The sequence below is a fragment of the Nothobranchius furzeri genome, chromosome 12 (assembly GCF_043380555.1).
Source record: "Nothobranchius furzeri strain GRZ-AD chromosome 12, NfurGRZ-RIMD1, whole genome shotgun sequence".
Lineage (NCBI taxonomy): Eukaryota > Metazoa > Chordata > Actinopteri > Cyprinodontiformes > Nothobranchiidae > Nothobranchius > Nothobranchius furzeri.
In genome coordinates this window covers 53,592,489-53,617,966 of record NC_091752.1, presented here as the reverse complement: position 1 = coordinate 53,617,966, position 25,478 = coordinate 53,592,489, and the positions used below count along the sequence as shown (strand labels likewise).

Here is a 25,478-nt window from a genome sequence, read left to right as displayed (position 1 = left end):
AGAAAACACATTTTTATCTATCCACATAGTCAAAGGTCACTCGTTTAGGAAATTACAATAAAGATGGTGAATCTGTAATGAATGCAAGGATAAAAAAAGCAAACTAAATGGCATTTTGGTAGGGTGGTCACTCTGACACTCATTAGCATATTGCCACATAGGTCATTGTGGCAATATAAAATTTAATCAATTGTACTTTTATTAATATAAATGTAATATAATTTGAAATCATTTGCAACTAATGTTAAAGTTTTTAATTATCAGTCTTTGGTTTTCTGTTGCGTCCCAACTCACTTAAGTTGCTCCTTAGGGCAGTGGTGCCCAAAGGTGGGGTCAGGACCTCACTGTGTGTCCAGAAACACCAAATATGAGGTCCTGTTGTCTCTAAAAATCTAAATTAAATGTTAAAATGGTTCACAACGACACATTTTGCCATGATTCTCACAGGGAACTGAAATAACACAACAAATGGTTATTTGATTGTAAGGCTTGTTTGTCTTGAAAAAAAAAACAGCTTGGAATTTAAGGAGTAGAATAATTATGATTTTGCAGAAATTTCAGGGGATAAACATCCTGCAAAAACGTATAATTTAACTGTTTTTTAAAGTCTTTTCCCTGTCTTTCCAATCATTTTATGTCCTGTTAAGTGCCACAACTCTCACTGCCTACGAATTGTGATGTTGAGCTTTAGAAGTTTCTTTGAAGGTTAAACATCCCTACCAACTGTCCACTTCCCTGATAAGGACATATCTACTGTTTTACTGATTAAACATCCACTAAACTTGTGGAAAATACAAATGGGTGTGGAAGACTTAAAAAAAAAGGGGGGACACTGTGACTTTAAGACATATCGGCAGCACTCAGCCAATCAGCGTAGGGAAGGAGGAGGGAAGGGAGCGGGTGGGTAGCAACAGTTGCCCTGGTGAGGACGAAGCGCCATAGCCACGGTAGCCCTGGCGACCAGAACCCAGCAACGAGAATCAACAACAACAGAATCCGCCATAAAAATATAAAGAAGATAATTCTACGTGTGTGGGATTTGCTTGTGGAACCAGAGGCGAACCTTTAGGTACATTAAACATTTTCTTTCTCTCACGTTTGAAATGTGCCGTTTTCCTCCTTGTTGTTTCACTCAGTGGCCATAACAAGCCACTGCCTCCAAGCGGGGCTAGCCGTACGTAAGCTGCTGGTCCACACGCCAACTGTGTGGCGTGAATGCGGTGGTTAATGTGTACTTCTCTCTGGAATGACTCGGGAGTCTTGCCTGCCATGACGACGCAGTCACAGATGCATAGGCAAGCAGGCCGTTGTTATGGCGATGTCAAATGCAAAAGGTACAAAATGGCGGTTGTTGTAGAGACCAGTTAGCTTGCTGCTCGAGTTGCCTCGCATCAGTTGTTGTCACGACAAGCTTGCTGCTCGTTACTGCTCCCAGCTAACGAGGAGCAAATTTCGCAACAGTGAATATCTTTACTGTTTTCGGGTCATCGTGTGCGGTGGATGGGTTGAAGTCGCTGCTTTTTACTGTTAGCCGACTTTCCACACAAGTGAAATGACGTTTATGTGTCAAAACGAAGACCGCGCTAAAAAAAGTAGCGCTAACAGCAAAGCCTTATATGTTATGAGTTGGTCAGATAGAGGGAGTGGAAGAATAATTAGTGACATTAGAGACAGCTGTGACAGGTGGCGGACGTTCACAGGAAAAGGGGCGTGGTCATGGAGGGCGTTGCACAGGTGCCTGGTAGGTTTGTATGGGATTAGATTTGTGCCAATAGGATCAAGAAAAAACACTTTGGAGAGCAAACAAATTTTAAGACATTGAGAGAAAACACATTCGTTTCAAAAGAAAAACTTACAATCTGAATCAGATTCTTAAAATGATCAAGAAAAACACTGACGGTCAAACAAAAATTAAGAAATTGACAGAACAAAAATATTGACTAAAGGAAAAAAAACATGTTTCAAAAGTAAAACTATCTGAATCAACTTCTTAAAATGAGTAACAAAGTATTTTTCCTTTTTCTATTTGCCTCTATGTGTTTTTGTTATCAATTTCCTTAGTTTTGTTCTCGCTGCTCACAGCTTTGCTCTCACTACCAGATTTGCACTTACACTGTCTGGCATTCTCCTTTGCAATCCCTGAGTTTTTGGTTGCAATTCTGACACAACCCTTTCGGGTGGGTGGGACTTCTGAGAAGTCCTCTCCCATAGGACAGTGTTTTCTCTTGAGTGACAGTTCAGTGACCCAGAAGTGATGTATCCTCCAAGACATTTTTTTTCCACCTGGTCAACAACATGAATTTTGAGCCCCAAACACGTTATTTCTGCTGTCTGTGGTGTCTACTGAGGATCTAAAGTGAGTATTGATAATATACTTTATCTTTTCTTAGTTAATCTGTAAGTTAAGCCACTTTTTAAGTTGGTTTTAACCAGACGTTAGCTCACTAGCTAACTGCTAAGCAAGCCATTGTGCTAGCCTCAGGACAATGGTCTATTGTTCCAGAGAGACGCATTAAAAACTCATCTTAACATATTCATTACTGGTTTCGTGGAATCAATTATTGCAGTTTATGTTAATAAGTTTGCTATTTTTTCAGGAACCTGTGGAACATCAGACTTTGCAGCTACTGGAGCTAACCTGTGTACTGCTAACAGGCTGTTTTGCAGGTAAATACTCTTTTAGTGGAACTGCAGGATTTTTATGGTATAACTCAGACAGAATCTACATGAGCTATTGTGGGAAGACATTTAAACTACATTTACATACAGATACATGTATTTTTTATTCCATGTTACTTGGACGGGCTAAACAAGTTCATAGTTCTGCCTGCTCCTTTTTCAGTGAAACAAATGGATTTTATGATGTAACTCTGACTGAATAATTATCTAAGTGAGTATGTTTGATAATAAATTTCTTACCAGTATACAGATCTGACATTTGTTTGTCAGAACAAGACAAATCAGATTCAATGTGCTTTCTGTCACCCTAAATCAGATCCATATCTGATGTTTTTATTACTTAAGTTTGTATGTTCAGTACATTTTATACCACTTTTACATCTCTGAAGTGAATCAGATGTCACATAAGCACTTGAGGAAGTGGGACACTAAATGTAAACACTGGATAAAACAAAATGATATATTTTGTGAGGTACTGGTTAGAGATAGTTGGGAAGCACTGATCTAGGTAATGCACCACAAGCATTTTTATTGTACAAGCTTGTTTGGCATTGAAATAATTACAACCCTCTTCTTTTTCTGTTGCACCTAATACATACATAAACACACCAATTTGTATGTCACAGCTGATGCCTTCATTAAATCTAATAAAACCTATAGTAACTATAGTCTGCTGACTAGTGTCTAGTTTAGCTACATTTAGCTTAGCTGGAGTAATATAGTCTAACTCTGCCTCAACTGGTGACTTTTCTACTTCATTGTTGGCCAGACAAAATGTTGCTGCAGAGAAACGCCCAAGGTACTGACCCCACAATAGAAAATCATAATGTCCACATTTATTTCACACAATCTCAAACGTCACACTAAAATTAAACTTTTAGCTCTGATTTAATTATTTCCTTATTGATATCAGTTTTCCCTTTGTTGTAGGTAATCCTCGGGTGTCAGCAGGAGGTGACCACCTGCATAACGGAGCACCCTGGTTCTGAGCCAGTTGCACCTTTGTGCAGCTCTTTGGGGAGACAATGCTCAGCAGGTTAAACAACTGTAAAATTGATTTTGTTCGTAGTTTTTGTTTAGATCTCATACATCACCAGTTTTTCTTTCTTACAGACACATGCCTCTGTGTGGTCAGGTGGTGTTGGTGTGATCTGGGAGGGCACACTCATGTCGTCATCTCCTCGTGCCGTCTCCAGGATCATGATGGGAGTTCTCTGTGCCTATAAAGCAGGGGTATTTACTTCTGAGCCTGGAGGGCCGGTTTCCAGCACGTTTTAGTTTTAACTCTGTTTCAACACACCTGATTTCAGTCCGCAGATAATTAACAGGCTTCTGCAGAGCTGCTGCACAGGTAATTCAACCACTGATTCAAGTGTGTTGGAGCAGGGAAACAACTAAAACGTGCTGGATACCAGCCGTCCAGGACTAGAATTGAATACCCCTGCTATAAAGCCTTCCTCCCTCCTCTGGACTTTAAACATTAGTATTTTATTATGGTTTACCTGATTTAGTAAATAAATCTCAATTTATAAATTTCCTGTTTTGGTGCCTGTCCATAAAATCCTGCATTAGACATTGAAAGCTGAATGGATGCCTTTCATTCACTTTGACATTCAATGTATTTTTAAAGATACACTTGAAACTAATATCAGGTGTTTAACAGAGTGGTGCAAAATAATTGCTGATGTCATGATTTTTGCAATAACTTGACCTTCATGCAGAGAAACTCAGAAGACAAATGAGCTAAAAACAGTTTATTCAAATGTTTGACGGATGATTGAAGAGGTAAAAGCTGGAGATCAGCAACCAGAAGCTTCTGCGAGGAAGAGCAGAGGTTAGTAAGAGGCAACAGGTCAGGGTTTTCTTACTTACTGTGCAGGTAGCTTACAGAGATGGAGCCACAGGTTTTAGTGTTTAAAGATCAGAAGGCCCTGAGGTAAAATTGAGTGTTAATAATGACTAAAGAATGACTTACAAAAGGAAAAGTTTAGGTACTTACGGTCTGAAGTTGTAGCGCAGACGGGAGACAGCAGAATGGTGGAGAAACAACCAGAAGTCTGGGAGAATGACAGCATGAGTTGCAAGCGGGTGAGCAGAAGGTAGTGGGTAAGCCGACTGCCAGTATGGTTGTGTGATCAGGAGCTTCAAGGAAAGAATTCCCATAGATCTGCATAGAAAATGAGAACGTAAGTTTGAAAAACGGCAGAGTCATGGGCTAGATATGGGTTAAAACACTCTGATGAGTGACCAGCTACCAGCTTTTATTCAAGGATGGGGTAACAGGTGTGTGAGGATGTGCCTGCCCCATGAGAAGAGTTTTCAGGTAAGCCTCTCCATGGTGCTCTGCAATGGTGTCTAGCAAGGCTAAGGAAGAGATTAAAGGGAACACAAACCCAGGACTCCGACCCAAACTCCTAACAGCTCACAACGACTCCTCCCACAGGCGGTTGTTCCACGGAGCACGCAGCTGCCTGAAGTTAAGCATCAGGCAACCTGTAGGCGATGTAATCATACGTGGCTTCTGAGCATGCAAGTTTATTCTAGCTGTACAGTGTACAATAATAATAAAGATTTATATTGTGTTGTGTTGCTCACCTTACAGGTTCTTTTAAAATCTTAACCTGTGCCTGCTTACAGCAGGTCTTTCAGGTCTTTTGAACTAGACACAGAGAGGTTCAGGCACAGGTACTTAGTCAGACTCCTGATATGGTAGAGCATCCACCACCACCGACTCCTGATATGGTAGAGCATCCACCACCACGGACTCGAACAATAGGTCCATATGCTTGTCAACTGGAAACAATGGAAAAAGATTACCATTAGTACAGATATTTATCCATAGCCATCACTGTGGGTTTATTATACAGCATATGAACTACATGAGGTGGGATTGGTCTGCAGTAGGGATGTGTATTTTTGACTGAATTTATTGTAGGAATATTCAATAAACAGTCCAAACTGATACTTAACATGTATAACATGAGTTATCTGAACCATAATAGCGAGATTTAAATTTCAATGGTGGAAACAAAACCCAATGCACACTGCTGCCAACTAGCGGTCATCATTTAAAGTGCACCAAAAACAAAGAAAATACACAAATGTTTGCATGTAAATTCTTCCAAAAATTAGATACACTGCTTTTGAAAATGGATGTAATATCTCAGGAAAATATATCACGATATATAGCCATATCGAAACAGTTTGAGAATATCGATACAATATCACTGAGAAAATATATTGCGATATATTGTCATATTGATATTTTCTTACATCCCTTGTCTGCAGTGTACTTTGTGTACACTATGGTGTGTCTTAGCTCACCAGCTGCAGTTGATGCATGTGGCCGTGTGGCACTTCCATTGTAATGCAATGTAGTAGTTTTCAATCTAAAAAGAAAGAAAAGAATAAATAAAAAAATAGCTTTTAGACAAAAATATAGATTTTATGTAAAAATTAATTAAAAGCATGTATTTAACTCATTATTGATTATCTGTCCTGGATAACATTCTTTTGATGGAGAATACAGAGCACGTGACAGAAAGCACATTGAATCTGATTTGTCTTGTTCTGACAAACAAATGTCAGATCTGTATACTGGTAAGAAATTTATTATCAAACATACTCACTTAGATAATTATTCAGTCAGAGTTACATCATATAATCCATTTGTTTCAATGAAAAAGGAGCTGGCAGAACTATGAACTTGTTTAGCCCGTCCAAGTAACATGGAATAAAAAATACATGTATCTGTATGTAAATGTAGTTTAAATGTCTTCCCACAATAGCTCATGTAGATTCTGTCTGAGTTATATCATAAAAATCCTGCAGTTCCACTAAAAGAGTATTTACCTGCAAAACAGCCTGTTAGCTCAGCTTTCTGCTGCTTCCTCTGTAGCAAGTTAGCAGTACACAGGTTAGCTCCAGTAGCTGCAAAGTCTCTGATGTTCCACAGGTTCCTGAAAAATTAGCAAACTTATTAACATAAACTGCAATCATCAATTCCACGAAACCAGTAATGAATATGTTAAGATGAGTTTTTAATACGTCTCTCTGGAACAATAGACCATTGTCCTGAGGCTAGCACAATGGCTTGCTTAGCAGCTAGCTAGTGAGCTAGCGTCTGGTTAAAACCAACTTAAAAAGTGGCTTAACTTACAGATTAACTAAGTAAAGATAAAGTATATTATCAATACTCACTTTAGATCCCCAGTAGACACCACAGACATCAGAAATAACGTGTTTGGGGCTCAAAATTCATGTTGTTGACCAGGTGGGAAAAAAAAATGTCTTGGAGGATACATCACTTCTGGGTCACTGAACTGTCACTCAAGAGAAACCACTGTCCTATGGGAGAGGACTTCTCAGAAGTCCCACCCACCCGAAAGGGTTGTGTCAGAATTGCAACCAAAAACTCAGGGATTGCAAAGGAGAAAGCCAGACAGTGTAAGTGCAAATCTGGTAGTGAGAGCAAAGCTGTGAACAGCGAGAACAAAACTAAGGAAACTGATAACAAAAACACATAGAGGCAAACAGAAAAAGGAAACATACTTTGTTACTCATTTTAAGAAGTTGATTCAGATCGTAAGTTTTTCTTTTGAAACATTTCATTTTCTCTCAATGTCTTAATATTAGTTTGATCTTCAAAATGTTTTTCTTGGTCCTATTGGCACAAATCTAATCCGATAGGTTTGTTCACGTTACAAAAGTGCAATAAAGGTTATTACATGATAAACACAGAATTATGAACAAGTAGTCAATTTGGACTGAATGGCCTAGAGACTCGGTTCTAGATCTGAATGACTTCATCAGTAAAGTCACTTAGAAATCACTGGTTGGATTCATTACTGCACAGTTTCCTGTTTGTTTTTATTGGTGTTTTTCAAATTCCAAATACTCTTTTCGTCTTATGATTTTATTGATAAAAGCTATCCAAACCAGCCTGGCTCTATGTGAAAATGTAACTTCTTCCAAAGCCTCACTATTTGTCGTGGTTCTGGTTTAGGAATAACAACTGAAATCAAGCATTGTTAGTAAATAGTGATGAGTTTCTCTACAGCTATGATAGCAATCAGGCCTGAAACTGAACTCAGGGTTTCAAATAACATGGTTAACCTAAGTTCATTCAGTGTTTACAAAGAGGAGCTGTAACTCGTTCACACAGGATTAGGTTGGTTATTATCCCTTAATAAACAAAATCATCTGGAAACTGCCTTTAATATTCCTTCAGGTATTTTTTTTATTTAATACTGAAATTACTTTGTGGATCTGACACATTTAAGTGTGACTAAATAAAAATGAAGGGAGGGGAAATCATTTGGAACAGCTCTGCAGCTTCACATAGAGTGATTTTGTTATTCCTAACGAAACACCACGTGGAGTGTTTATGTGGATTTCACCATAGAAGACTGTAGATCATGTGGAGCTTTATGCTTTAGTCGCTTTAACATAACCTCACAGAGTTATTTCTGTGCTGTCATCGTCACAGTTTTATAAATACTTTCCTTTTCCTTCACCATTTCTACTGTTTTCATTAATCCTAGCAAATATAAAACAATCAAAGACTTAGTACACTTTAAATCTTTCATGTCAGACACAGAGCAGGACAAAAAGTGCAGCATGTGGGATTTTCCCGACTCCTGCAACAGGCACAGCTATTTGAAAGGCTGAAGGCCATGTGATCACATTACATGTAATGAGACACCAGTCTTTATTCCCATCATCCCCTTTTTACAGGTCAGTCACATCAGTTCTATCACTGTTATCTCTTTCTTACTAATTAGCATTTTCTCTACATATAAAATATCCCCTCAATAGAAAACGTTTGCCCAAAGATTCATTTTAAATTATTTTAGTGATCTATGGTTTTAACCCCATAAAAGAGGGTACTAGTTGTGTGTTTGTAAAAAAAAAACTGTCTTTTTAAAATAATTTAAAGCATTTTTAGCTTTTACCAAAAAGTCTATCTTGTGTTTTTTTTTTTTTTACCAGTTGTTGTGATGGCCACCTCAGCCTACGTAGGGGAGATCCAACCAGCAGCTCAAACTCAGGGGGCCGCTGTTACCGTGACACCGGGGCCACCTGATTCTGCCTCCACACCTGCAACCACTCCTCAGTTTCTAGCAGAGATTCAGACTACTGTGTCCACCCCCACGGTCGCCACACCTACGGGCCAGACGACTCCAACAGATCAGACCTCCTCCGTCAGCTCTCAGAAGACTGCAGCGGCGAGCCAAACCCCGACCGCCACACAGGCGCAGCCGGCTCAGACACAGTATGTGACTGCAGAGATCCAGGGTTCCCCCACACCGGGTGGAAACGCTCAGAGCACACCGCAGTACATAGTTGTCACAGTCACAGGTAAGGGATGAGTTTAACTCTGAATCTATGAGTTTGAGTGTTTTTATTCTGCTTTACTTTACAAAATTAAAAGTTGGGAAAATCTAATAATTGTAAAATGAATTTAAATGTTTGAAAAATGTAATTGGTCACAAAGCAGGATCTCAACAAAGTTAAATAAAATCATGTAAAATGTGTCTTTCAGAGGGTTCCCTTCACTCCAGCGACAGCGTGTCAGACTCCAGCCCCCCTCCAGCAGTTGTGCAGACAGGAGTTCCCACCCAGGTTGTTCAGCAGGTGCAAACAGCCCAACAGGTCAAATACAAACAAATGCAGCATTCATTTTGTCATTGTGTGGTCCTAAGAACTTTCTGTACTGAGATCATCTTTGTATCAGCAGAGGTCTGTGGTGCAGGCCACCTCCCAGATAGCCAAAACAGAGCCAGGCACTCAGCTCCGCGTCACCAGTCTTCAGCCTGTTCACATCACACAGGAAGTAAGTCACACACTCTCACACACAGCACCACGGTTCGAAAAGCTGATCTGAAAAAAGTCTGAAAATATCTTTGGCTCTCTCAGCTTCCTTTCATTTTGGTTTAATATTGGGCAGCTGCTCGTCTGTGGTCCAACTTTCCCTCTCTTTGTAAGGATGTCCCCGAGTTAGCAAGGCATCAGAAGCTAGAGGAGCTGCAGCCTCAAAGTATGACAGGAGAGCTTCAGTATCGGGCCTGGAAACCAAGATGCTTCTGTAGCTGCAGATTGTTCAGAGAGCCGCCAGCTATCATTCTCCAAGTAGGTTAGGGAAGTGAGGAAATCTGCTGGGATTGGGCTGAGGGAACGAAAATCTGTGTGTAGCTGAAAAGTATCTGAACTTGAGTCTGTCTGGTTGATAGAACAGGTGATATGCTTTAACAGGATGTGGAAAGACTTACTGGATATGTGGTGTGTGTGTGTGTGTGTGTGATTCTTCAGGTTCAGCAGCAGCTTGCATCGGTACAACATGTGTACACCAATCAAGTGCAGTATGTGGAGGGAGGAGAGAACAGCTACGCCACCAGCACCATGTCAGAGCCAGACTCTCCAGTCAACTGTCATCACTTTCTGTGAATGAAAATGTGTTTAATAATAATAGTTTCTAACGGGTCTGAATGTCTCCCATCCAGTCGCCCCACCACCTTCCCGTACACCGAGACCCCCCTGTACACCCAGACCACAGCTGCCCAGTACTACGAGGCTCAGCCCACTTCAGGCTCACAAGCATCAACTCCAGGAACACCTTTGACCGTTTCTGTGGCTGCTGGTACCACAGAGGGCGTGTCTATGTTTGTGGCCCAGCCCACTAGTGCAGCAGGGGGCGGAGCCACCGTGGTTACCACAGGGGGCACTACCAACGGGTCAGAGGAGGGCGCAGGCACCAATGGTAGCGCAACAGGCAGCTATGTGATCCAGGGGAGCTACATGCTGGGCAGCGGCGGCAGCAGCAGCAGCAGCAGCAGCAACGGAGGGGCAGCCGGGAACAGTCAGAGCTACTCACACACCGCCCGTGCCTCCCCGGCCACTGTGAGTATTACAGAGGGCGAGGAGAGTAGCGTGCCGTCGGCAGACAAGAAGGTATGCAGAGGCGCCAGGCGCAGGAGTTTCTTCTCGTTTCCTTCTCATCCACACAACCCTTCGATGGCGCACACTGATGATGTCATAGTGGAGTTTTGTCAAGTGGAAAGCACAATTCAAAAAATGATGCAGTAAAAGCTGAGGATGAGCTAATTAGTCCTTATGGAAATAAAATTGACAGTGTTTTTTGTAAACTGTGATTTCCTCCTGTAAGGAAACAAAACCATGACCTCATCATTTTCATATCATTGCGGCTGCATGCGACTAGGGGCATTTATAACCTGCTTGAAATGCTCCAGCTCTCTACAGTTCATCCCAAATTCATTAAGTCCCACATGATAATTCTACCTAAAACGTGTTTGGCAGACATCCCATCAGTATTCCAGGTCATTGATTCATTGCATACCAAAGTTGTATGCCGCGGCACGCAAACGGATCTGTTCATTCTGTAACACAGCAGCCAATGGGAGTGGATTTGTGTTTGTATGATTTACTTATGAGATGCATAGATGTGCATGTGAGTAATGTGTGCAACACAGAGTGTTTCTGTTCAGGATGTGTGTGTCTGATGTGTGTTCAGACTCTTCTAATCGCACCAGCTATTTTCTTTCTGTCTTTTTAACTTGCCTGTGGGTCAGGTACAGTGGTTGCTGGACAACTATGAGACAGCTGAAGGTGTGAGTCTGCCACGATCCACCCTTTACTGCCACTACCTGCTGCACTGCCAGGAGCAGAAACTAGAGCCCGTTAATGCTGCTTCGTTTGGGAAACTCATAAGATCGGTGTTCATGGGGCTGCGCACACGACGCCTCGGCACTCGGTAAGTTCAACAGACTCGTGTAGACCAGGTGCGCATGTGAGGGGACACCTGGCTTATGCCTCACCTGGTTTCTCCAACTTTCATCAACAAAATATTTTACTTCCTAACTTTTCCTTCTAAGTCTTTCTTGATTTGGTTTTGGAGAAGACGTTTTCAGCGTTCCTGCAACATGAGAAGAACAGACTGTCCCTTTATGGATTATAAATGTGCACGCAAACCTAAGTTGGCAGGAACTCTAGTAAAAGTTTTGCACACAGCAAAAAATAAATAAATGCAAAGCTGAATTTTCCATTGATCTGTTCCCTCTAGGGGTAACTCCAAATATCACTATTATGGTCTGAGAATCAAGGCAGGCTCTTCTCTCCTCCGTCTGATGGAAGACCAGCAACATCTGGCTATGAGGCAGCAGCCCTTCTCACAGAAACAGAGGTTTGAACGAACACACTAACGCGTTTCTGCACATTTGTTGTATCTGACTCCTGTTTAGAGTCTTGCTCATCTCCTGGTTTTATATTTTAGAAAGGTTTGATGCCCTTCCCCGCTCTCTGCAGGTTAAAGCCTGTCCATAAGGTTGAAGGGATGACCAACGGCACAGCGGCAGGATCCGGCCAGCAGCAACAGCAGCAACAGGGATCAGGACACGTGGACATCAGCACCCAGGTTCAGCAGTACCAGCAGTTCCTGGGTGAGTTTAGCTCGCAGTTGAATCAATCACAAACTTAAGCATCTGACTTCTTGATTATTTCATCCTTGTTGTGTTGTGATGCCCTCAAAAGTAACATCGATGTCGTTGATGTCACATTTGAAGTGACTTTACTGAGGGTTCGGTGCTGTTTGTCTTCATCCAGATGCGTCCAGAGCTCTCCCAGAGTTCCCAGACATCGACCTCCAGGGGAAGGCTCTGCCAGAGGGCATTGAGCTAGAACACATAAAGAGCTTTCAGCTGCTTTACAGAGAACACTGTGAGGTAATACAGAGAGGTGCCTGCGCCCTCTCCCACGAGGACAACACTTTATTTCACCAACTTGCACTAGATATGCTTTAAAATAGATGTTTTCATCTGTTGTTAAAATGAGCGTGAACTAAAAATGCTTCAAGTGGAATAACTGATGAACTCTGGCTCAAAAACACAAAGTCTTTAAAGAAAACACATTCATACCAGTTATTGTAACATAAGTAGGTTTCTGTTTAGACTACTGGGATGCTGGTCCCTCTCTTAGAACTGCTGATGTTTGAGACCTCACTGCTGTCTTCTCCCAGGCCATAGTGGATGTGATGGTCAATCTGCAGTTCACACTGGTGGAGACCCTTTGGAAAACCTTCTGGAGGTTCAGCCAAAGCCAGAGTGGAGACACCACCATGGCTGTGTGAGTTGCATCTTGAGTTAGCTCTAACTAGAAGGAACTAAAGGTCTCCTGTCACAGTGGCAGCACTGTTTCATTTTTACCGGTCGTTGTTTTGACAGTCACGACGAGTCAGAGAAGCGTCTCCCAAAGTCCTGCCTGGTGTTGCTGTGCAAGTACGAGCCGGTGCTGCGCTGGAGCCGCGACTGTGACAACGGCCTGTACCAGAGCCTGGTGGAGATCCTCATCCCTGATGTCCTCAGACCCATCCCCAGTAAGGCTCTGCAACACATCATTACGTTTAAATAGAGCTGGTTTGCATCAGACCAAATGAAAAGTATCATATTTATTTCATGTTGGTGTAAAATCAGCATAAAAAAACCAAATCATACAGAAACTCAACCTTTTCTTGGCCGAGACGCTTAAAAAAGCCCCCTGATGTCTGTGCTTCTGCTCCTCTGTGGAAACCAGCTCACAGACATCTCTGAGAATTCTTTCTGTTTTTGTAGCTTTTAATCCAGAATTTAAAATGTCATCAATTATTTTTTTCTTTTTTACTGATTTACTGCAGTGCTGCCATGCATGAATGCAGAGCTTGAGCGTCCTGGAGATCTGTTGTTTATCTGCACAGCTATAAAATCAGCTACTACTGCAGGATCCCAGACATGTTGGGCGTTCATTCAAAAACATTTTAATCTCTCTTGCTGCCCTCAGGTGCCTTAACTCAAGCCATTCGAAACTTTGCGAAAAGCCTTGAGAGCTGGCTGACCAACGCCATGATGAACATTCCTGAGGAAATGGTTCGCATCAAGGTACCATTGTCTCAGCTGATCAACATCAGAACATTTCCTAAATGATTAAAGAAATCAGCAGTAAAATAATTCATTCAGAACACTAGAAAGCATTCTTCTTCCTATTTACTGTCCAGACTATTCAGGGTTTTTGCAAATGTGAAAGTTGATGCAGTTTTACAAAATGAACAATTTTGAGCTTTTTGTTTATATTTTGGTTTCTGAGCCACGACTCCTTTATTTTTCTCAGGTGACATCAGCCAATGCGTTTGCTCAGACTCTTCGTCGCTACACCAGCCTGAACCACCTCGCCCAGGCGGCCCGTGCTGTCCTCCAGAACACGGCTCAGATCAACCAGATGCTGTCGGACCTCAACCGCGTTGACTTCGCTAATGTCCAGGTTGGTCCAGACCTGGGATCTGCACCTGCAGTCAATTTTTTAGGTCATCCTGCATGATTCCTAACGACTTTGGCTAAAATGATTAAGAACTAACTCATGTTTTTAAATACATGTAAAATGCAGGTTTAAGCAGCTTTTACATGGAATAATTGCACTAGATTTCCACAACAGAATGACACTAAAAGTAATTAGTTAGATCTATGTGTGTGTGTCTGGTTTTTTTTGTTTTTGGCGTAATTTTCCATAAATATCATCACCCCATATAAAAAATATCCACTCTTTGTGCAAAAATCAATTTAAAACAAAATTTTCAGCAGCCTTAATCACCTTTTGTGGATATTTATCAAAAAAAGTCTCTTTTCAAAAGTCCCTGTTGTGCTTTATTTAGACAGACTGAGGAAAAATAGCTCTTTGAGCTGCAGACCCCTGGTCTAGACTATTAATCTGCTCGTGTGTGTGTGTGTGTGATGGGACTTTCAGTGTCAGTGGTTGACTTTTTTTTGATTTTTGTGCAAATGCACCTATTTCTGCTTGTGGTTTCAGCTAGGTTTGATGAGTGAGGCGTGCTGCTAGTTTAGATCATTCTAACACTTCTCACCAGGAAATCCTTTTCTCAGAAACCTCCTTTTCGGGTGCAGACACAGAATCATGTATTTGGATCTTAATCGTTAGTTTCAGAATCTGACTGTAACATGAAGACTCCATTAAAGGATTTTAGCTTAAGCCAAAGACAAGGACGACTGATGCTGAAGTGTTGAACGTGTCTCGTTGACTCTGCAGGAGCAGGCATCGTGGGTGTGTCGATGTGAAGACCGCGTGGTTCAACGGCTGGAGCAGGACTTCAAGCTGACCCTCCAGCAGCAGAACTCCTTAGAGCAGTGGGCTGTGTGGCTTGATGGTGTGGTCTCTCAGGTCCTAAAGCCCTACCAGCAGAGCCCTGCTTTTCCTAAAGCTGCCAAACTCTTCTTACTAAAGTGGTCCTTTTACAGGTACAATGGGATAAACAAGACCAGGTGCTGATGTGATCTTCAACCACTCTCTCTTTATTCTGCTCTCCCCACCTATTCCGCCTTCCTCAGGATCAACTGATTTCCCTCTTTCCTATTCACTCTCTCTCTTTCTTAACATTTTGTTTTTTAAATTCCAATTGCCTATTTTTGCTCATTTTAAATATATTTTTAAACATTTTCTAAATGCTTTTTTATATTTTTACATTTTTTTTTGTTTTTGTAAAGCGCCTCGTGATTTTTATCTTGAGAGGCATTATAGAAATGATATTTTCTTCTTCTTTCATCCTGAAACTGAGCTAAAGCCTTTATTAACCCTCTCAGGCTCAAAATAAGTTTTGATAAAAGGACAAACAACTAAGTCCTTCAGGGGTCCTTCTGAGTTAAAAAATACTCATGAAATACGTGTGTGGAGTAACCAGGTAGATAGGTTTTAACTGTTGCAAATCTGCAACGCCTGCCTCCAGAGGGTTAAACACTGTAATATAATACATTTCATGCTCTTACATGCACTAGATTACTTTGTGTATAGGGAAAGAGCCAGAAAAAATGAAAGTGCACAAAATAAATAGAGCTTGTTTTTACCTGTTTTGCAAAACAACATTTTAAAACAAGCTGGTTATTAGGTGTTCTCTGCTAGGTAAAGAGCGTAAGAACTGGAGCATAATGTTTGAGTAGGGGAATTTATTTGTAGGCGGAGCCTGCCCCCTACGTTACACGTAAAGACGTGATTAAAGGTGTCCAGTCAGACCACGCAAGGTTGTGATAGCCCATAATATATATGTGTTGTACCAAGTGAATCAACTGAAAGAGATCATAAAGCCTAGTTTATGCTTCTGCATCAGCTCCACGAGGGAGAGACGCACACACATTGATGGAGACATTTTGCCTTTGGACTTCTCCGTCACCTGGGGAGTGTCGCAAAGCAATCCCCCACCAGGACAACAGAGGGCGTAGCACGGGGCGTTTCAAGTTCGGGCCTCAAGGGCCGGTATCCAGCACGTTTTAGTGATTTCTCTGGTGCACACTTGATCGAGTGTTTGAGTCACATGTGCAGCAGCTCATCAGGCTCTGCAGAAGCCAATCACCTGCTGATTGAAATCAGGTGTGTTGAAGCAGGGTTAAAACTACAACATGCTGGATACCGGCCCTTGAGGCCCAGAGTTGAATAGCCCTGGCGTAGCACTTTACTGAGGTATCCTGTCATGTATCTGGTCCAAGATAATACATTTACTATTGTGTTTGTATTGCGTTTTTTGTATTTCAGAGCTTTTTAAAATAGTCAAATTTGTCCCTCATTCTCCTCCACCTCTTCATGCGCTCGCCACCTCCAAATTCACATTTCTGTCATTTCCATCCACGCTTGATTACACTCTTCCAGTCATGGGTGAATAAAACGTCCATATTTTCAGAGTTTTTCCATGAGGTATTATTCAAGCTGCTCGCTGTCTGCCGCTAGATATCCTTGGCTCTCTTTAGTTTTTGGAGGGTGCAATGGCGGTGCTGTTGACAAATTTAAAGGAAGGAAGCTTGTGCTCTCCTACGACTGGGCTTGACTCCGTGCTCGCAAGCCTGTTGGAGAGCCCTTGCAATGACGGATAATGGCGTTGCATTTCTCAATACTGACGCAGAAGCATAAACTAGGCTAAGTAAGTGTTACTTAATAACAGTACCCTAATCTTGAACAGGCATGACACCCAAATAACCTTCACATTTTCAGATATGGTGTGTCAGGTCAATACACACTCAAATGTACAGGGTAACCGCGTCTTTGTGGTCAGTGGAGTCTGACATTTGCTCTTTCACTGCTCCTTAACAGTGAGTTTCTGTTCCTTTTTGCCGTTAACACGTTTCAGTTTTACAAACAAATCACTACTGAAAATAACACCCTCCACACTTAAAGGAGTACAGTCCCTACATCCCTAATTCAGCTTCCCTTAGATTATTTACAGAAATAAGAACAAATTAATAAGTATTTCTTCCCCTTTGAACATGGAGGCCATGCAGCTGAGGCTTTTGATAAAATTAGCAAAATGATCGAGCTGGCCGAGTAAAGAATGTCTGTAAAGTCACTTGCACACAAGTGTTGAGCTTTAGGCTGTTCACATAACATTTGTGCCTCTCAATCTCATCTGCCTGTGACCCAGAAATCAAAAACATGCATATGAAGGAGACAGGACGTGGTATGAAGATCTATGATGACTTTCTACCAGCCATCTTTTGTCTATAAAACCCAATAGTTGTTTAGGACCAATGTTATAACCTGGGCTAAGATAAAATAAACCCTCTGATTTTCTGTTTAAACCACATACAGATGTGGACAAAATTGTTGGTACCATTCGGTCAATAAAAGAAATAACTTGAATCTGAAAAAAGTAACAATAGATAACAATTCTATCAAATTTAACCAGTGAAAGTCAGACATTGGTTTTCAACCATGCTACAATGGAATAAAAAATACATTAATGAAACAGGCCTGGATAAAAATGATGGTACCCCTAGAAAAGACTTAATGTGATCAAAAGGACAGGTTATTTAAGGTGTGTCCACTAATTAGCATCACAGGTGTCTACAATCCTGTAATCAGTCAGTGGACCTATATACAGGTCCTTCTCAAAAATTTGCATATTGTGATGAAGTTCATTATCGTCAGTAATGTACTGATAACCATTAGACTTTCATATGTATTAGATTCATTACACACAACTGAAGAAGTTCTAGCCTTTTATTGTTTCTAATATTGATGATTTTGGCATACAGCTCATGAAAACCCAAAATTCCTATCTGAAAAAATTAGCATGTCATGAAAAGGTTCTCTAAACGAGCTATTAACCTAATCATCTGAATCAACTAATTAACTCTAAACACCTGCAAAAGATTCCTGAGGCTTTTAAAAACTCCCAGCCTGGTTCATTACTCAAAACCACAATCATGGGTAAGACTGCCGACCTGACTGCTGTCCAGAAGGCCATCAATGACACCCTCAAGCAAGAGGGTAAGACACAGAAAGAAATTTCTGAACGAATAGGCTGTTCCCAGAGTGCTGTATCAAGGCACCTCAGTGGGAAGTCTGTGGGAAGGAAAAGGTGTGGCAGAAAACGCTGCACAACGAGAAGAGGTGACCAGACCCTGAGGAAGATTGTGGAGAAGGACCAATTCCAGACCTTGGGGGACCTGCGGAAGCAGTGGACTGAGATTGGAGTAGAAACATCCAGAGCCACTGTGTACAGGCGTGTGCAGGAAATGGGTTACAGGTGCCGCACTCCCCAGGACAGGCTGCTTTTGAACCAGAAACAGCGGCAGAAGCACCTGACATGGGCTACAGAGAAGCAGCACTGGACTGTTGCTCAGTGGTCCAAAGTACTTTTTTCGGATGAAAGCAAATTTTGTATGTCATTTGGAAATCAAGGTGCCAGAGTCTGGAGGAAGACTGGGCAGAGGGAAATGCCAAAATACCTGAAGTCCAGTGTCAAGTTCCCACAGTCAGTGATGGTCTTGGGTACCATGTCAGCAACTGGTGTTGGTCCACTGTGGTTTAACAAGGGCAGGGTCAATGCAGCTAGCTATCAGGAGATTTTGGAGCACTTCATGCTTCCATCTGCTGAAAAGCTTTATGGAGATGAAGATTTCATTTTTCAGCACGACCTGACACCTGCTCACAGTGCCAAAACCACTGGTAAATGGTTTACTGACCATGGTATTACTGCGCTCAATTGGCCTGCCAACTCTCCTGACCTGAACCCCATAGAGAATCTATGGGATATTGTGAAGAGAAAGTTGAGAGACGCAAGACCCAACACTCTGGATGAGCTTAAGGCCGCTATCGAAGCATTCTGGGCCTCCATAACACCTCAGCAGTGCCACAGGCTGATTGCCTCCATGCCACGCCGCATTGAAGCAGTCATTTCTGCAAAAGGATTCCCGACCAAGTATTGAATGCATAACTGAACATAATTATTTGAAGGTTGACCTTTTTTGTATTAAAAACACTTTTCTTTAATTGGTCGGGTGAAATATGCTAATTTTTTGAGATAGGAATTTTGGGTTTTCATAAGCTGTACGCCAAAATCATCAATATTAGAAACAATAAAAGGCTTGAACTACTTCAGTTGTGTGTAATGAATCTAATATATATGAACGTCTAATGTTTATCATTACATTACAGAAAATAATGAACTTTATCACAGTATGCTAATTTTTTGTGAAGGACCTGTATAGGCCTCCGGGCTCACTGTGTTGTTTGGTGACATGGTGTGTACCACACTCAACACAGACCAGAAGAAGCAATGTAAATAGTTGTCTCAGGAGATTAGAAAGAAAATTATAGAAAAGCATGCTAAAGGTAAAAACTATAAGACCATAGGTGTTCCTGCTCCTGTGAGTACAGCTGCACATATTCACAAATTTAGGATCCATAGAACTGAAGCCAACCTCCATGGACATGGCAGCAGCAGGAAAACTGATGACAAATCAAAGAGACGAATAATCTGAATGATAAAAGAGCCCAGAAAAAACGAGATCCAAGGTGAACTTCAAGCTCAAGGAACATCGCACCATCTGTCATTGTTTGAGCCAAAGTGGACTACATGGGAGACGACCAAGGAGGACACCATTGTTGAAAACAAATAATAAAAAAAAACAGACTGGAATATGCCAAACTACATGTTGACAAGCCACAAAGCTTCTGGGAGAATGTCCAATGGACAGATGAGACAAAAATGAAACTTTTTGCCAAGGCACATCAGCTTTATATTCACAGATGGAAAAATGAATCATATCAAGAAGAGCTGTCCCTTCTGTGAAACATGGAGGAGGCTCTGTTATGTTGTGGGGCTGCTTTGCTGCATCTGGCACAGGGTGTCTTGAATCTGTGCAATGAAATCTCAAGACTATCAAGGGAAATGTGCGGGCCAGTGTCAGAGAGCTTTGTCTCAGTCGCAGGTCATGGGTCTTGCAACAGGACAACAACCAAACACACAGCTAAAAACACCCAAGAAGAGAAAAACATTGGACTATTCTAGCATTGATTGCCTCAAAAGGATGTGCAATAAAATATTAACTTAGAGGTACCATCATTTTTGTCCAGGCCCGTTCCATGAGTTTATTTTTTTCAATAATTCTTTTGAAGCATGGTTGAAAAGCAATGTCTGACTTTCATTGGTTAATTCAGTTCAATTCCATTCACTTCACTTTATTTATATAGCGCCAAACTACGACAAGAGTCGTCTCAAGGCACTTCACAAAGCAAAGATTCCAGTACAGTTCAGTTCATTAAGCCAGTCAGTAAAAAGTTTTCTATATAAAGAACCCAGTCAATTTCATCAAGTCACTGACAAGTGTCAGTGTCTTTACAGCAACCCTCATATACTAAGCAAGCATGTAGCGACAGCGGAGAGGAAAACTCCCTTTTAACAGGAAGAAACCTCCAGAGGATCCTGGCTCAGTATAAGCAGCCATCTGGGGATCAAGAAGACAGAACAGACACACGCAAACACACACAGTGACACAGTGGTCAGTATGCCCTCCAGTAGTTTAAGCCTATTGCAGCATAACTACAGAGATAACTCTGGATAACCTAGCCTTTTAGATGGAGGTATGTTGGAGGCAGGGCAAGGGAGAGCCCCTACTCATCCAGATCTGGGCTAACATCAGAATTTAACTATAGACCCTGTCAAATAAAAATGTTTTAAGCCTAGTCTTAAAAATAGACAAGGTGTCTACCTCACTGACTAAAGCTGGGAGCTGGTTCCTTAAGAGAGGAGCCTGATAGCTACAAGATCTGCCTCCCATCCTATTTTTAGATATTCTGGGAACCACCAGTAAACCTGCAATCTGAGAGTGAAATGCTCTGTTTGGAACATATGGAACAATCAAGTCACTGATGTATGATGGAGCTTGATTATTAAGAACTTTGTATGTGAGAAGGAGGATCTTAAAATCTATTCAAAATTTAACAGGCAGTCAGTGTTGGGAAGCTAAGACAGGAGAGATATGATCTCTCTTTTTAATTCTCATGAGAACTCTAGCTGCAGCATTTTGGACAAGCTGAAGACTTTTAACTACATTCTGTGGACTTCCTGATAGTAATGAATTACAGTAATCCAATTCCATTTTTGGTTCTTTTTTTAAACACAGGAAAGTTTTGTCTTTACCTTGCTGACTTACGTTTTGTTTGCCTGAGAGGATGTTTTGCAGTCGGCAAACAAAACGTACATCAGCAAGGTAAAGAAAAACCTTTCCTGTGTTTTAAAAAAGAACCAAAAATTGAATTAGAAACTAAACACAGTAAGAACACACCAAAGATACAGTAATCCAGTCTTGATGTAATAAATGCATGAACTAGTTTTTCAGCATCACTCCTGGAAAGGATGCTTCTAATCTTAGCAATATTCCGAACATGGAAGAAGGAAATCCTACAAACCTGTTTAATGTGGGACTTGAATGACTTGTCCTGGTCGAAGATAACACCAAGGTTCTTTACTTTGTTCTCAAAGACTAATTGAATGCCGTTCAGATCAGGTAACTGACTAAGCAGTTTCCTTTTTGGAAGTTCCGGTCCAAAGATGAGAACTTCAGTCTTGTCTTGATTTAAAAGCAAAAAGTTTTGAGTCATCCAACTTTTTATGTCTTCAAGACAAGCCTGTAATGTACTTAACCAATTAGTTTCATCAGGATTAATGGATAAATATAACGGAGTATTGTCAGCATAACAGTGGAAGTTTATCCTATGCTGTCTAATGATTTTACCAATTGGAAGCATATATATATATATATATATATATATATATATATATATATATATATATAGTAAAAATAATTGGTCCAAGCACTGAACCCTTTGGTACTCCACAAGTAACGATATGTCATGTACATTAACAAAATGAAATCTGTCAGACAGGTAGGATTTAAACCAGCCTAGCGCTGTTCCTTTGATCCCTACAACATGTTCAAGCATTTCTACAAGAACATTGTGATCAACTGTGTCAAAGGCAGCACTGAGATCTAACAAGACTAGAACAGACACAAGATTCTGATCTGAGGTCATGAGAATATCATTTGTAACTTTCACTAATGTGGTTTTAGTTCTGTGATACGCGCTAAAACCAGACTGAAATTCCTCAAACAGATCATTAGTGTTTAGATTCCCACATACTTTTTGGCCACCATTTTCTCAAGGACTTTGGGTAAAAAAGGAAGGATAGATATTGGTTTATAATTCATTGGGTCATCTGGATCCAGAGAAGACTTCTTAAGTAAATTTTGATTAAAATAACCTTAAAATCCTGTGGTACATATCCATTTACCAAGGATAGATTGATTAATTCTAAAATGGGGGCAGTAACCAAAGGAAATGCATATTCAAAATAATTTGGTTGGAATTGGATCTAAAATAGAAGTTGAAGGTTTAGCTGAAGCTAATATTTTTGATAACTCTGAAAGCTCAACTGAATCAAAACAGTTCAAACACAGATGAGGTTCTACAGTTACCTCTGATGCTGCCTCACTTACTGAGGAAGATGAAATGACATTAGGGAGGATGCTAATGATTTTGTATCTAATAGAATTAATTTCATTCATGAAGAAACCCATAAAGTTACATTTCATAGAAGTTGTATTTAGTATCACTTTTGTCACATTCAATTTATTTTTCTGACCATTGTGGGTTTTTCTTTCATTGACCAAAGGGAACCAACTATTTTGTCCACATCTGTAAAACATGTTACCACAAACCAAAGCTGCTGCCAGTGGCTCACATTGTGATCAAATCTGAAGATCAGGCAAATGGAGATAAGGATGCTTCAATACTTATTAATTGACTCTTTTAGTAACTCTAAAAGCAGCGATGACTCATATTGTTAGATTACTACTCCACTTCCTGTTTCCTTGTTGTGTTTTCTGCTCTCAGAACAGGTGGGAGGGGCTAAGATGTTAGGACAGAAGTTTAAAGAGTAAAAGAGGATGTAGAAAAGAAGGAATTGGATAAGGGGTGTGTCATAGTAACACACAGAAACCTGGTTTTCTTGACAGAACTGATTTTTATGTAACAGGAGTTTCTTTCTCTCCCTGCTCTCCAGTTCCATGGTGATCAGAGACCTGACTCTGAGAAGTGCTGCCAGTTTTGGTTCCTTTCACTTGATCCGTCTGTTATATGATGAGTACATGTACTACCTTATAGAGCACAGAGTGGCCCAGGCTAAAGGAGAGACCCCCATTGCTGTTATGGGAGAGGTACACACACACACACACACGCACGCACGCACAACAGTAATAGAAGCCATATTTAACCTCTCATCCTCTCCTGCATCAGTTTGCCAGTTTAGGTCGAGGTCTGAACACGCTGGATCCTGACAAAGGTTTGTTCTGATCCTGCCTCATCATCAACTTTAACTCCTGCTACTTCTAAGCATCAGTCATAACCACATGTATGTGTCAATCACAGAAGAGGAAGATGAAGAAGATGAGGAGAGTGAGGAAGAAGGTCAGGAGCTGTCTCTCCCCTCTGACGGAGCCGGGCTCGGGGAGGAGTCTCTGGAGCCGCCGGCCAAGTTAGCCAGAACCGATCAGCGAGTCCTCTTCACCACCGGCTCAGCTGATAACTAACCAGAGACACGTGTGCTGCTAATATTCACCACACAGATGTACAAATAACCTTTATACATTTGATATGTGTGAATAGATCCTGTCCACCTTTCTTCTCACTGCAAACTGTTTTTATTGTGTATGTTTAAACACACACAGTCAAAACACACTTAGTCATAACTGCTGCTGCTTGGACGGCACAATCACCTTTCAGCACCGTTCATTTATTCCAAAAACACTGTTGTTGCAATAGGATGTGGCTTTGAAAAGCAGGGTCCTTAAAAACAAAGAGAACCACAGAACATTTCACCCCTCAGCTGTATGATTCTGTACAAACCAACGGCCACGTTTCATTCCTGTTGTTACGCTGAAACCTGTTGCCTCACAGACCCTCCTGAAGTTTTCACTGCCATGTCTAGGTGGTCTGGAAATGCTGCATTGTGTATAGAGGTCACTTTTACAGGAGGAGTGTAAAGAGGAGTCCACATTTACTTATTGAAGTGCTACATGATGCTAAAGCGAGGGGGAATGTGTAAAAGAGCACACATTAGGGAGTTTGTTCTGTTTGCTGTTATTTCTACAGTTGTGTGATTGTGACACATGCTAAGTGTTTCTGTAGATATTTTCTTATAAATGTTTCATTATGGAGGTATGGTAGACGCCCTTTCTGATTTGATTCACCTGTAAAGGAGGTTATTGTTGGTTTGTGGAGTGCCTGCTGCAGCTGCTACACACTTGTATAAAGAAAAAAAGCTCTGGCTGTGGAGCAGGAACTCCTGTTAGTGGCTGCAAAAGAAAAAACCTCACTCTTATTGAATGTGTGATCTGACTAAAGATGTCCTGTATGTGTCATTTTTTCTGTTTAAAGTGCTATAACCCTGTACTTGTAATAGGTTCCTCTGTGGCCTCATTTTCCTTCACTTTCGATTTTCTTGCCTTCTTTGGAATTGTTCAGTTTTCCACGCACGTGTGCCAAACCGCTTTCCTTTCATCCCAGATTCTTGTGGATTTTAAATTCTCTTCCTCTGTGGTTTTAGGAGGTCTGTGCCTGAGTAAGAACAGTGATGACATTGACTGTATATTTATCCACTTCTGTTGAACTTTGGTTGTCACTAAGTGAACCTCTTGTGCAGTGTATGGTGCTGTGTTGTCACGCATTGTAAGCAACATTTGTGTACTTTTATTGATTTGTGATTGTTTGTTGGGTTATCAATCCTCTTTCATATCTGATGACCTTTGAACCACAAACAGGCCTCGGCCCAGCCTCTTTGCACATGTCCACTATTGTTTTTAAAACTCTAGAGTCATCTGAGATGTTTTCTCATGATCTTAGGCGTGCTGTTGGTGGTGAGATGGAGGCGTCAGATCACATGTAAATATCTGGTTTGGCTCCGTGCTGTTCAGAGAATCTGGTGAGAGGAGAGAAACTTGAAAGCTTTTCTTCTGCACTCATCTCACTGCGTTCCAACTCCCACTCCTGATGGCTTGTTTTGCTTCAAACATCCATATTCTTAAACACTGCTCATCCACACTGGTTGATGCAAACATGTCATTTTTAAATATCTCAGAGCTTTGGTCTCTAAATAGCTGCAGGTCACGTTTCCAACAGGCACTGTCAGCTCCAAAGCAGCACATGATCTTAGAAAGTGGAGTTTAATACCAACTGCAGTCTTTCTGCCATCTTCATCCTACAAAATGGTTTAAACAGTAAACATGTTGAGTCATTTTTATAGTGTATTGTTTCTGATGTACAAAACAAAGTGGAGACAGAAATAAAGCAGATGTTCAGTGGCAGTGTTTTATGAATCTGGTCTGCTATAAGTATGACTGTGCCTTTGGAGGTGGTAGAAAGCAAATCAGAGGTTTTTCATTTTAAAGGAAATAAATTAAAGACAGTTTTTAAAGTTG

The 25,478-nt window shown here is 41.1% G+C and overlaps 1 protein-coding gene and 2 long non-coding RNA genes across 8 annotated transcripts; 2 read left to right on the top strand and 1 right to left on the bottom strand.

The window, feature by feature from the left end:
• The first annotated feature begins 880 nt into the window (after nt 1-880).
• Nucleotides 881-25,478, top strand: rfx1a (regulatory factor X, 1a (influences HLA class II expression)). 6 transcript variants are annotated; one of them, XM_015945799.3, is made up of 19 exons: nt 881-1,069; nt 8,671-9,039; nt 9,224-9,333; nt 9,419-9,514; nt 9,667-9,810; nt 9,991-10,082; nt 10,182-10,629; nt 11,268-11,449; nt 11,759-11,878; nt 12,001-12,134; nt 12,298-12,416; nt 12,710-12,816; nt 12,915-13,066; nt 13,507-13,604; nt 13,834-13,983; nt 14,764-14,972; nt 23,066-23,219; nt 23,299-23,344; nt 23,431-25,478. In XM_015945799.3, the coding sequence occupies exons 2-19, from the start codon at nt 8,679-8,681 to the stop codon at nt 23,589-23,591; spliced, it is 2,883 nt and encodes a 960-aa protein (XP_015801285.3). In that variant the 5' UTR covers nt 881-1,069; nt 8,671-8,678; the 3' UTR covers nt 23,592-25,478. The 6 variants fall into 6 exon arrangements, with proteins under 6 accessions (XP_015801285.3, XP_015801287.3, XP_015801286.3 ...); XM_015945801.3 differs by lacking the exon at nt 881-1,069 and adding an exon at nt 1,097-1,334 and having other exon boundaries at nt 10,182-10,578; nt 11,274-11,449; XM_015945800.3 differs by lacking the exon at nt 881-1,069 and adding an exon at nt 1,097-1,334 and having other exon boundaries at nt 10,182-10,578.
• On the top strand, nt 1,347-6,049 carry LOC107391927 (uncharacterized). The gene is made up of 4 exons (XR_008565797.2): nt 1,347-2,356; nt 2,598-2,667; nt 3,610-3,715; nt 3,793-6,049. It is a non-coding gene; the product is annotated as an uncharacterized lncRNA (long non-coding RNA).
• LOC139062171 (uncharacterized) lies at nt 4,757-7,212 on the bottom strand. The gene is made up of 5 exons (XR_011515755.1): nt 6,880-7,212; nt 6,532-6,638; nt 6,004-6,068; nt 5,073-5,472; nt 4,757-4,846 (listed from the first exon to the last, which is right to left on the bottom strand). It is a non-coding gene; the product is annotated as an uncharacterized lncRNA (long non-coding RNA).

What these genes read in the sequence shown, in the direction of transcription:
- rfx1a (XM_015945796.3), top strand. Translation starts at nt 1,313, where the DNA reads ATGGCGATGTCAAATGCAAAAG. An exon ending in ACACGACGCCTCGGCACTCG is followed by an intron (nt 11,450 to 11,758) that starts GTAAGTTCAACA and finishes TGTTCCCTCTAG; the next exon opens with GGGTAACTCCAAATATCACT. An exon ending in TTTACAGAGAACACTGTGAG is followed by an intron (nt 12,417 to 12,709) that starts GTAATACAGAGA and finishes GTCTTCTCCCAG; the next exon opens with GCCATAGTGGATGTGATGGT.